The following is a 13,123-nucleotide window of genomic DNA, read 5'->3' as shown; positions in this document are numbered from 1 at the left end:
AAATTTTTATTTCTACGTGTATTTCCCATCAATCTACACACCATCGACGTAGGAACTTGAAATATACGTATAATATACTTAGGTATGGGAGTGTGTTGTGTGGACCCTGCAGCGTCAACCGTGATCACACTATGCAGCAGGTAAACGTATCCATACGTGTAACGTACATTCGCGCGATAGTAACAATAACAAGAACAACAGTAATTACGACTTTACCGATAGTTCTGATAACATAAGTACAAAATCGAATCGCGAACAAATATTATTGTTATTAGATGGCCACAATTACGGGCGTTTGTTTTCACACATTAATAAAGCGATTCTATTGCGTTAAAACATGGGCGCGGCTCTTGCAAACCGAAAGAAAACGCGTTCTGTTTTTTATTATTTCGTAAATTCTTCATAAAGCCTTAGTACACTGGTAGATGTATCAGGCTGGGGTTGATTTTTTGTTAGGTGTCGTTGGTATCGGTTATTGTCAATCTAATGTAAGAGATACTTTCGTATAATACTCTTAGCTGCATTATATTCTGTGCCAGGTACTCATACCCGGAATTTTATAACCCGCACTGACAAGGTACCTTTTCGGCTTCTGGGAATCCTGACTGGAACTTGGCTATCGATTCTGCTTCACCTGCCGGTGATGCAATTGACTTACGGAGAATAATGACTAGTACGAATTATAGCTGGCCCCTATTCGGCGGTGATTAATTGTCAGCCGATTTCATTCAACAAATCAGAATTATAGCCTCGTAATCATGCTGTTCGTATTACTCGGTGGAATAAATTGATAAATGGCGTTATTACCTTTCCGCTTTACCATCTGTTTCGACAACTTGAAACACCTGCACGTGTAAGATACATGTTGCTTACGGAAGAAAAGGTTTTAGGAATTCGCCACGATCATTCGAAAACCATGCAATTATCGAGTTACATTATTTCGAGTTACATTACTTCAAGTTTCGAAGGTCTCTGAGAACTACAATTTACCCAGAAGATACCTTATGACCAGTCTCATCTTCCATTACAAATGATAAGACCCTACATGTGGGCCGAATCCCGCGAGAATTTGATAATCAGCTATTTTGGAAAACCTGTAAGGTTCTATGGTACGTATAATTTGCCCTAATTAGTTGATATGCAGAATCGCACAACGTGTCACTTGCATTGTACTCGTGAGGAATACGAAGGAAAACGATCGTTTCCACTGTTTTGTTTGATATTCCTATTTGTCGATAGCCAGCGTAAAGGGAAGAAATATCCGCGCTTTCGCGTCGTGAGATTAATAATTTGAATAACGGGACGCAAATTGTGACGATAAAGAAGCGTAAGTTCCTTTCGATAAATGGTGTAGAACTATATTGCGCAAGATCCTCTGGACAGGTATTGAAATATTTTCAACTTATCGTCGTTCTTGCAAGTATGAAAAGTTGAAATTGGGTGAGAGGGATGAATCGTATCCGGCTGTAGGGCGCAGCATCCCGAGGCGATCAATGCTATTCTGACGCGCACCGCCAGTCAGGGCGGAGAGTGGTCTGTATTCTGGATTCAACGACGCAGCATGCAGGAAACGTGAGTATCTTCTCGAAAATAGACTTTTCTCCAAAAATCTCCGAACCGGTAAATTCCGCATTTCGATATCGATGAACAATAGTAGGCGAAGCTCATTTGCACGCCTTCGAAATCTCGATAATACTTGTACACCGTTACAGTAATTACCGGCAACTGCCACGAAGAAGACGATAGCCTGTCATTGGGGTTGACAGCGGGTGGCAAAACTTGGCCATCAATAATGGGGCCGTTCTACCGATCGGCGATGCTGATCCTGCTCCTCCCGATCATGTACACGAACGGTGGGCTTGCCGCTGGTTCATCAGCTAGCTACAGCAATCCCACATACTTCAACATCGGCGGTGTTCTTTCCAATAACCAGAGCAAGGCCCATTTTAACAACACAATTGACGTGAGTTCGCCTTGTTGTATTACCCAATGATCAACCACCCTTTCGTATAAATGCCGATTTGAACAAGAAATAGACTTGATACGGCTGTTTGCCCTCCGCAGCATCTCAATTTCGATCCTCAATATGTAAAGAAGGGAGTAACGTACTACCACACGGTGATCGAAATGGATTCAAACCCAATTCGCACGGCTCTGAGTGTCTGCAAGTATCTCATCACCCAACGAGTCTACGCAGTGGTTGTGTCACATCCTCTGATCGGGGACCTCTCGCCGGCAGCGGTCTCCTATACAAGTGGATTCTACCATATACCAGTCATCGGTATTTCGTCGCGGGATTCCGCGTTTTCAGACAAGGTTCACCGTCGTTAACAATAAGCCTAGACAGCATACGTTTCGCAACCCTAATAGGTCACTTGGGGTGAATTTCATCCCGAACATTTTTCAAAATGCTTGAAAAACAATGATTTTTTATAAGAAAAACTGATAGAACTTTTTCTGCGATTCTTAAACAATACCTAGACTTTTTGTTTGTTTTTTTTTTTTTTAGATATCTAGAACTCATCTTTGAAGCAAAACATCACCTTTAGGTGAATTTCACCCAGCGCGATCGTTATGCGATTCTACCGAAGTATGACCTACTAGCGTTAAAATCACAAAAATTATTTCCACGCTGTGTATAGCCTGTTCTCTAAGAACTGGAAAACTCGATTATTGTATAACGAATTCCTCGCCTTTCAGAACATACACGTGTCCTTTTTGCGGACCGTTCCACCTTATTCCCACCAGGCCGACGTCTGGGTAGAGTTGTTAAAGCACTTCAACTACATGAAGGTGATATTTATCCACAGTTCAGATACCGATGGACGCGCGATACTCGGACGATTCCAAACGACGTCGCAAAGCCTCGAAGACGACGTGGAGATCAAAGTAAATGTGGATTGTGCCCGCTTATTCGCACGCTTTGCTCCTTATACACAAACGCACGCACGCACGTACACGGCTTAAACCACCCGCTTGCACGCCTAGCGGTTAAAAGCCTGATAAATCGCGAAATTTAAAACGAACGTCGCGCTGCGATCGTATAAGCAACTTTAAATTGTTTTCTCTCGTCGAAGTGTCAGTCGGTTATAGTTATGTACGGGCAGTCACTCGAAAAAGTTTTCGCATCGTTTTTTAAACCGTACGAGAGCTCTTTCGGCTTACTGTACATGTATGTCACTACATAATCGCTTATCACTTTGATTTGCGAAGGAAACTGCCTGTGACATTTATCTCTATGTATGTGACTCTAATTGACAGTTTCTCTGACAACACTTGTGACACTCTTATTTGCTTGGCATCAGTGTTTTGCTATACCTTGCTCTTACGCTATATGCTTCCGTCTGTTCACCGATGACTACGTTTATAAAACACATTATAATAACTTATAAATCTAATCAATAATCTAACGCACTAACACAGACTTGGTGAGTATTACTAAATTAAATTTACCATCATAAATAATATTAAAAATTAGTGCATATGTACATATACTAATGTAACTAATTTATAAAAGGAATACTTCAAAGTACAAAGTAATAACGAAAACTTGGTTCTGTACAGTTCCGTGTGTTTTCAATTTATCGGTAATTGTGTAAGTTCGGGAGGAAGCAGATTTTTCAACTCTGGCAATGTACCAATTATCTGTAGAATATTCCTGATAATTCAAACCGGGGCGAGTCTGAAGCTTGACGCAAGCTACAATCCCTGAAACTTTGCATTGAAACGATAGCAGCATTCCGCGGTAATTTTACTTCGGAAGCATAAGAAAGTTATTCTCTGTACTTTTTTCCGCAAACCATGCAAAATATTATCTTGTCCACCTATTTTTACTGTATAAAACTAAGATCTGTCAGTCAAATAACCAACCCAACCACTGTCCGATCTGATACACCCTCGAAAACAATTAGGTGCATGTATTAATGTTTGGTTTACAGGAAATATAAGGTAAAATATTATGTGCGTATAGAATAAAGTGGTGATTACCAATTTCTGATAGCTCCTCTTTGCACAATTAGAAAATGTATAGGTTTCGTTAAATAGTGTGATTAGTTTCTGCATTTGGAAATCTTATATTGTGCCTCATTGAAGTTTGATATAATCAGACAATAGTCAGATAATTATCGGTTATAGTTAGGCAATGTTTGGCAAACAGTTGCTCTTAATAATATTGTTCTTAAAATAGGTAGAATCCGTCGTTGAGTTCGAGCCTGGCCTGATGAACTTTACAGAACAGCTACTAGAAATGGCAAATGCTCAAGCTAGAGTCTACCTGATGTACGCCTCGTAAGTATTCCCTGGCATTTGGCTCGCATGTCGCATTATCCATACGATACTGGCTTAAGTTTAGCAATTCAATTGACCGTCATTCAATCTCCAGGAGTACGGATGCGAAGGTAATTTATCGAGATGCGGCCGCTTTGAATATGACTGACGGTGGATATGTGTGGATCGTTACGGAACAGGCACTGGGAGCAGTCAACGCCCCGGAAGGCCTTCTGGGTTTGAAACTGATCAATGCAACCAGTGAAAAGGCGCACATCATGGACAGCTTGTGAGCAATTTGAAAATAAGTTTATCAGTAAGAACAAGAGCAGGTATAATTATGAAAACGTTTTGCTCTTGTGGATGAACTTCTAAAAGTTTTTTTGAAATATCCATAAAATATTGGCATTCGTGCGTGCGTGGTTTTATTCAGTTTCAACTACGATTACACCTATGAGTATATGACTGAATTCATTGTCAGCTGTAATTATTCGTACCAGCACAATTTTCTTCGTTCTAGGTACGTGCTCGTGTCAGCACTCAGAGATATGAATGAAGTTGAGAATATAACAGAAGCACCGCAGGATTGCGATAATTCAGGCTCTATATGGGAAACTGGCAAAAAATTATTTGAGTATGCTTATTTTTACAGTAACAATGACTGTGCTTGAGTGAAAACCTGCGTGCGCACCATGCGATTTAGGATCTAATGTTATCATCTTAATTTAGATACATTCGTCGTCAAGTTCTGCACAACGGTGCCACGGGAAAAGTTGCATTTGACGATAATGGGGACCGTATTTTTGCCGAGTATGATATCGTAAATATCAAAGAGCGAGGTCAACAAGTGTCGGTTGGACAATACTTTTACTCGGCAGGCAGTAATGTTAGATATCCGCAATTATACATAATTAAACATATTCAATTTGACGCACTTGTATTAACAGACGTGTTTTATAGAATTCCACAAAGATGACGTTGAGAGTAGAAGAAGCCAACATAACTTGGCCAGGCCGATTGAGGACCAAACCGGAAGGATTCATGATCCCGACACATTTGACGGTGCTTACGATAGAAGAAAAACCATTCGTATACGTTCGTGAGGCCATTGATAAGAAGCCATGCCTCCCCGATGAAATACCGTGTCCTCACTTCAACAGTTCAGATGACAATTGTTTGTGCCTAAGAATTTCATCATTCTCGGCGTATTCATACGCTAATAGTCTTCAACAGCGATTGAATTCAATTTTTATACTTCTAGCGACTCAGGTACTTTGCTGCAAAGGTTACTGTATGGATCTACTGAAAGAATTGGCAAAGACGATTAATTTCACCTACAGCTTAGCTCTATCCCCGGATGGCCAGTTTGGAACTTACATGGCCAGAAATAACTCTGGTATGTAGTCTAATAATGCTGTAATTTACGATGTTTTACGTTGGTGCTCAGAAAAAACGAAAATAACATAACAACTGTTTCCATTCAGCGAGGCTCCATTCTTTTTCAGTCGGAAGTAAGAAAGAATGGAGCGGATTGATAGGTGAGCTAGTAAATGAACGGGCAGACATGATCATCGCTCCGCTGACAATAAATCCTGAACGTGCTGAATTTATAGAATTCAGTAAACCGTTTAAATACCAAGGCATCACCATCCTTGAGAAAAAGGTACGACAAATATCGTGCGCGATACCTGGAAATATTTCTACTTAGTTATCTTTCATTTTTCATTATTATTGCGAAAACAGAGCATTTCATACTTTCCAGCCGTCCAGGTCTTCGACTTTGGTGTCATTTTTGCAACCCTTCAGTAATACGCTTTGGATCCTGGTGATGGTGTCGGTGCACGTGGTGGCACTAGTTCTGTACCTCCTCGACCGGTTCTCACCTTTCGGGAGGTTCAAGCTAGCCAACACTGACGGTACCGAGGAAGATGCGCTCAATCTGTCAAGCGCCATTTGGTTCGCTTGGGGCGTTTTGCTGAATAGCGGGATCGGAGAAGGTGAGCATTGTGTCTCTCTAGTGTTTTTACAATATTCATTCGGCCGCAGTGATCCGTCGTCGCTTCATCACTCCGTACTGATGTTGAGAATAATACAATGAAAACTTAGGGACACCGCGAAGTTTCTCAGCTCGAGTATTGGGAATGGTATGGGCTGGGTTTGCGATGATAATAGTAGCATCGTATACTGCCAACTTGGCTGCGTTTCTCGTTTTGGAAAGACCTAAGACCAAGCTTACCGGAATAAACGATGCTCGGGTGAGTTTAAATTATAACGTAGAGAATTTTTTTTTTTTAACCACAACCCATCTGATTGAAATTAATTATGTGATCACAGCTTCGAAATACAATGGAGAATTTAACATGTGCCACGGTGAAGGGCTCGGCTGTTGACATGTACTTCCGACGGCAAGTAGAATTATCAAACATGTATCGTACGATGGAAGCCAACAATTACGACACTGCTGAAGACGCCATTCGGGATGTAAAGATTGGGTACGGAAGGATTTTTCATTGTCCTCAATCAGATTATAACTGAAGAATAATGATATTTTTCGAATAACTTTACCGCCAAATGGTTCAACAGTAGCAACGACTTGCAGGAAATTGATGGCGTTTATATGGGATAGTTCTCGGTTAGAATATGAGGCTGCACAAGATTGTGAATTAGTTACTGCTGGTGAACTCTTTGGACGATCAGGGTATGGTATAGGATTGCAAAAAGGTTCACCGTGGGCGGATGCAGTGACCTTGGCTATTCTGGATTTTCACGAAAGTAAGCACTGTAAAGAAGTCTTAATTCACGCACACCTACACAAATGAAAAATCCATCTGCGTGAATATCGTGAATACGTATAAGCGACGCGTGCTTTGCCCCTAGGTGGATTCATGGAGAAATTGGACACTCATTGGATTCTGCAAGGAAACGTACCACAATGTGAGCAATTTGAAAAAACGCCAAACACTCTTGGCCTCAAAAATATGGCCGGGGTGTTTATACTAGTCGCAGCTGGTATACTTGGTGGAATAGGTTTAATCATGATTGAAATGGTTTACAAAAAGCATCAAATACGAAAGCAAAAAAAACTGGAACTCGCTAGACACGCGGCTGACAAATGGCGCGGTGCTATTGAGGTAAGATATCACATGATTTTCATTGCACGCGATTAAAATTGCGATTGAAGTTAAAAATGAAATGAAAAACATTGCCGTTAAATTGTCTTTCCCAGAATTTTCTTCTTTGCGACCAGGGTGTCGAGGTATCCAAGTAATAGATTCGATTCGTAAGCTTTCTTCGTAGCACCGATATTATGACTGCAAAATAGGCACATGACGCGATTTGCTCTTGAGACTGATTGTGAATGAATTTGATTCGAAAAAAGAAGTTGGAAATCAAATAAGATTTCTTATTATCCTACAGTTGTATGATTAAATATTAGGTCATAACCGACAGCTGGCACTGCGTGATTCACAAATATCATATACAAACGTTTGGTAATTAGCACATGTTCACATTGTACATACATCATCGGCATTATTATGTGACTTCATTTTTCTGCATACTTCCATCTGAACACACATACCTATTCGTATTGGATGAGTGTAACAGTTTGTAAACAGAACATTGACGCTCTGACGGCTGACTGCATTCGGATCAAATTTCTGTAGCTTATAATGTTATTGACGCCTATAAAAACTTAGAGCTTTTGGAAATGCAAGTGTTAGCTAGGGCGGCAGGCTCTTTAGAAATAACTGACAACAGCGTTAATCATTGAGGCAAAATAAATGGAATCGTTCAAGTTTTTCTTCTAGAAACGCAAAACACTGCGGGCATCAATGGCAGCGCAGAGAAGGCTGCAAAGCAATGGCGTGAACGACCCTGCCACCGTGAGTCTGGCAGTTGACACGATAGCAAGAACAAGTCGGGCACCATGTAGCCCAGGTCGGGCTTGGCCGGGCAACAGTGACATTCGTCAACGTCCGTTATCTCGCACCGAAGATATTCGCCTTTCACCCGCAGCCTATACCGCGGACGTTTCGCATCTCGTTGTTTAAAGGGACGAGAAGGTTGCAGGAGTTAAGAGAACAAGCCTTATTCATTCATGTCAACCTTACAAGAGGGTCAGACGATCGTTTACGATCAACAAAATACTTATCCTCGAATGAAAATTATTTGATACGGAAGATCGAATAACTTTTTTTTTTAGACTAAAAATGTAGAATAAACGTGATAGTTAATTGTAAGAGAATTTGTTTTATTTTACGCATCACTAGCAGTAATCTGCGAGAGCGTAATTTGATGCACTTTCAAGATTGCCAAAATATTGTGCGCCGATTAATGGGACTTACCGAACCAGTATTATGCAGGTTTGTTATGCTTAAGATGTATGACAGATACTTAGTATTGAAGTGTAGCAAGCGTACCAAATAATTAAACGATAAGAATTCATATTATTCACAAGTGACAGAAGTCATTTCTGACAAAACAGTCATGTTAAACGGTATAGTCGAATACTGAATTGCACACAGTGCACGAGTATGTTTAAAAAATATGCCTGTTAAATGTATCTAATCGTGTGGATGAATAATGAATTTATAACTCAATCTAAAAAACAAAAAATACATAAAATTGGATTCACTTGATAGCATGTGCAGTCAGGAACGTCATTGCTTGATACACGCATCGTTATTGGTTCGATTTGTGGTGTGGTATGACGAGCATTTTTTGAAGTTTTCAACTTGTATCAAAAGAAAGGCAAGTCAAGGTATCTTAATCCCTTTTGTCAACAATAAAAGTAAGTTTATTCGAAAGAGAGTACATCATACACATACAGATTGCATTCTGAACTGAAAGCAGAACTTTAGAATCGCGTTACGCGGCCACGTACCATTCTCTTAATGCTCAAACGTATGTATGTACATACATATAAATTTATGTATAAAACTTGTCGACGTTACTCACCAGTAGGTAGATTTACGAACGCATTGAATAAGAAAATACATAGCGTATAGAAATCGAAAAAATTACTTTCAAAATTATTTGGACAGCTTTTAAACCTTGTATGTAATGAGCAGTGAGTAATAACGCAATGATATACGCGCACCTCTTCAGTTTATAATGGGAAAAATAATTGGTCAGCACAGTGTTCTCTGACGCATCATATACATGTTTATTGGTCGATATCGAACCATCGCGTATACAAGATGGAACAAATTCAAATCAATATATTTATTCCCGTAATTTGTTCATGTTGGCCAGCTCTTTTGACCTGAAATTATACATATCATAATGTTTGAATCCATCACCATGTTATAAAACTTGAAATGTATAAAATGAATGCTATGCTGAAGAATTTCCAACTTGAAGTGGTAAACACGCTGGAGTTTTGTTATCAATTAGGTGCAATCGGTGAGCTGTGTTTCCTTGTGCAGTTGTTACAATTGTTACTTATGCACTGTTCGTTGAATCGAAATATAGAGTATTGTGAAAATAATGAACGAAATGAATTTTCCCTTTGAGTGTATCAGCATTTAACAATTACCTCATATACAAATCGTAAAATACTTTATGGGATATACAAATTACGGGTTAAAGTGTAGTATATAGTGTAGCGTTCTTGCTTCCGACGGGCATGATTCGCAAGCTTTATTCCTCCAGGAAGAAGTATTGCCCCGCTCTCTTTTGTTCCATATCCTAACAAAGAGCAGAAAAATTAATGAAATCACTATCGAAATACCTATATGAGTACAGGTAATTCGTTGTCGAAAACCAATGGAATGTGGGTACCTTCACAGATTGACTTTTATTAATTCGCGGCCTAAAGTTGTTGGGATCTCGCCTGAACGTGATGCCAAGGAGTTCCAAAAATCGGTTCATGCCGTTCAGCAGGGACTGAGGACAGTGGGCTGTTGTGTTCAGGGATGGCGTTCCAGAAAATACGATGACACGGTCTGCCAGATATGTAGCCATTATGAAATCGTGTTCAACCACGAATCCAGTTTTCTTGGCATGCAAAATGAACCTGAAATTTCAATGCAACATTTAAGTGCCTTGAAAAAAATCTCGTTCCACTTTGAAATTATATTAATATCCCTTAACCACCAACAGAAACACCTCAAACCATTTGACGAATTTCCATCTAGTTGTAATGGGTGTAAACATGCCTTTTAATCACTTTCGCAGCGACTAAACGCTGTTCAGAATCGAGATAGGCTGATGGTTCATCAATGAGGTAAACATCGGCAGGTTTTCCCAGACACAGAGCCATAGCAACTCGCTGTAATTCTCCTCCAGATAAATTCTGGACCTCCTGATCCATTATATCATCAATCTTCAATGGTTTCATAACGTCAGTGATAAACTGAGGATGTATGTACGCGTCCCTAATTTTTTCATGAAGCAGCTGCCTCACTATACCTTGAGATTTGGGACTGATTTTCTGCGGTTTGTAACTGATGTGCAAGAGCGGGATATTTCCTGTAATAAAAACCCAACTTATGGTACAAAATTCATTTCAATTTGATCATCTTCTAATTTTGTCACTGCGTTTCTTTGTGGCTTATGGTTTACCTGAGCCTTCGTCGGCAGGCAAATTACCAGCAAGCATTCTTATAAAAGTGGTTTTGCCAGTTCCGTTTTCCCCAAGTAGTACTAATATCTCGGAGTCTGTAAACTGGCCCTTTTCAACCGCCAGAGTAAAAGATCCCATGGTTTTCGTCATTTTCGGATACTCGTAGTGATTCATTCGTTTCACTTCCTCTTCGGTCGCGCTCTCCGCGACTTTGAACACGAGCGATTCCTCCCGGAAGCGCAGGTTTTCCGTTGGCACAAATCCGTCCAAAAAAATGTTAATTCCTTCCCGTACTGAGAATGGCATTGTGACAACGCCGTAAGCACCAGGGACTCCGTACAAGCAGCAGATGAAGTCAGACAAGTAGTCCAGAACTGACAAGTCATGCTCCACAACGATTATAAACCTATAAGGTTATATAATAGAATAGAAATTATAATGAATAACTTTGGTGATAATAATTTAATTGGAAGGAAAACATGCCGGGACCTTGCAACATACTCAAAAGAAATCCTGTACGAATTACCACATTGACTGCCGAATACGTAAGTCAGCGAAGGTAAGCAACAAACTATTGCACAATGAATAATCTAATTATTGATTTTTCAGATTACGCATGTATGTGAAACATACTTGTCGGGATGTATGAGGGAGCGTATGGTGACAGCAGCGTTTAGGCGTTGTTTAACGTCTAAGTAAGAAGATGGCTCGTCAAACATGAATATATCTCCATCTTGGATACACACCATTGCACAGGCAAATCGTTGCAGTTCACCTCCAGATAAAGCTTCGATACCTCGATCCCGTATGTGGGTAAGATCTAAATTCAAGTGAGATATGAAATGAATCGTTTATCAAAAAATGGTCTAAGCCATTAAAATGTTAAAAAATTTGGTGTAACTCCTAGTTTATTTAAAATTAATCAACCGATTGCAGCATAATCGTATTACCCAACATCCGGCAGATCTCCATCTGATTTTTACACTCGTCTTTCTTATCCAACAATTGTTGAACTGTGCCTTTGACGGCTTTTGGTATTTGATCAACATATTGGGGCTTGATCAGCGCCTTTAAATCATCCTCCAAAATTTTTGTAAAGTAATTTTGAAGTTCGCTACCCCTGAAATGGCTCAAGATTTCTGTCCAGTCTGGTGGATCCTAGAAGAATGTGTATCGTAAGTCCGGCTTAGTCGGATATCACTGGAACTAGTTCGGTAGGAACATGTATTTACAGTGAAACGGCCGAGATTGGGCTTCTGTTTTCCAGCCAAAATTTTCAGCGCGGTTGACTTTCCAATTCCGTTAGTACCTACTAATCCTAAGACTTCACCTGGGCGTGGAATCGGAAGTCTATGCAGCTTAAAAGAATTCTTGGAGTAACGATGTGTGGTTTCTTTCTCGAGATTGCTCGGTAAATTGATGATGGAAATAGCCTCAAATGGGCATTTCTAAAACCAGAACAGATTGACAATTACTGCTTTCTGAAAAGACCAACTGCGAATAAAGATAATACAATAAAGCCTAATCTAACCTTCACACAAATACCGCACCCGATGCAAAGTTCTTCAGATATCGACGCAATCTTGCTATTGGGTGTAACTTCAATACAAAGCTTTCCCATGCGCACAACAGGACATGATCGTTTGCATTCTTGCCGGCAACGCTTGGGCTTACACTTGTCGGAATTCACTATGGCTATCCGTGTCAGCCGATCGGTTTCTTCCATTGATTTTTTGGGTGGCATCTTGGCTCAATATTGGGCTAAGATAAGCCTGCAATTTTAATTTCAATATTTGAACAGTTAACGACACGGAAAATAACTATCTAACTATGCTGAGCGAATTATAAAAAATTGCAACTCTTTGTATAACTCGTACGAAAAAATTAAAACCCTACCGGACACTGACAACTTTCAATTGAATAAGGCGAATGTAAATTCGAATAGTACCGCTGTTATGACAAGAACAATGTGCTGATCACCCGTAATTATAACCTCAACATTGAGGTTATGATGTGGCAACATATGCTGGAAGATGACTTCTCTGGCTTCACATATCATGTTCAGGCAACAATTCGTTTAGCTGATATTGATTCGTTAAGTACGATTATTAGAGTTGATCAATGTTAGCTATCTTACCTCGGAAGAACGTGAAATATCGAGGTGATGGCTTCGCACCGACCTCGCTCTGGCACGTACTACTTTTCTAAAGGGTGATCGTTCGTACGGCGTTGACGCACGCGCGTTTCCGTTCTGGGACGCGTACCGCGGAAATGGGTATATTGTGCACG

The 13,123-nt window shown here is 40.2% G+C and overlaps 2 protein-coding genes across 5 annotated transcripts; one reads left to right on the top strand and one right to left on the bottom strand.

The window, feature by feature from the left end:
* Positions 1 to 10,118, top strand: LOC124301621 (glutamate [NMDA] receptor subunit 1). Of its 4 annotated transcripts, none has more exons than XM_046756924.1 (17): positions 1 to 1,572; positions 1,713 to 1,963; positions 2,065 to 2,316; positions 2,701 to 2,889; positions 4,187 to 4,287; positions 4,382 to 4,555; positions 4,787 to 4,900; positions 4,996 to 5,152; positions 5,227 to 5,440; positions 5,528 to 5,662; positions 5,772 to 5,929; positions 6,029 to 6,263; positions 6,373 to 6,521; positions 6,601 to 6,758; positions 6,866 to 7,038; positions 7,144 to 7,397; positions 8,076 to 10,118. In XM_046756924.1, exons 2-17 carry the CDS (start codon positions 1,793 to 1,795, stop codon positions 8,316 to 8,318), a joined length of 2,877 nt encoding a protein of 958 aa, XP_046612880.1. In that variant the 5' UTR covers positions 1 to 1,572; positions 1,713 to 1,792; the 3' UTR covers positions 8,319 to 10,118. The 4 variants fall into 4 exon arrangements, with proteins under 4 accessions (XP_046612880.1, XP_046612879.1, XP_046612881.1 ...); XM_046756923.1 differs by having other exon boundaries at positions 5,751 to 5,929; XM_046756925.1 differs by having other exon boundaries at positions 5,751 to 5,929; positions 8,064 to 8,200.
* LOC124301627 (protein Pixie) lies at positions 9,410 to 13,123 on the bottom strand. Its single transcript, XM_046756945.1, has 9 exons — positions 12,972 to 13,123; positions 12,366 to 12,606; positions 12,067 to 12,282; positions 11,785 to 11,992; positions 11,468 to 11,654; positions 10,834 to 11,240; positions 10,428 to 10,740; positions 10,051 to 10,285; positions 9,410 to 9,957 (listed from the first exon to the last, which is right to left on the bottom strand). The coding sequence occupies exons 2-9, from the start codon at positions 12,576 to 12,578 to the stop codon at positions 9,910 to 9,912; spliced, it is 1,827 nt and encodes a 608-aa protein (XP_046612901.1). The 5' UTR covers positions 12,579 to 12,606; positions 12,972 to 13,123; the 3' UTR covers positions 9,410 to 9,909.

The sequence above is a fragment of the Neodiprion virginianus genome, chromosome 3 (genome assembly GCF_021901495.1).
Source record: "Neodiprion virginianus isolate iyNeoVirg1 chromosome 3, iyNeoVirg1.1, whole genome shotgun sequence".
Lineage (NCBI taxonomy): Eukaryota > Metazoa > Arthropoda > Insecta > Hymenoptera > Diprionidae > Neodiprion > Neodiprion virginianus.
Note: the sequence above shows the minus strand (reverse complement) of the source record. Positions and strands in the feature narration are given on the sequence as shown.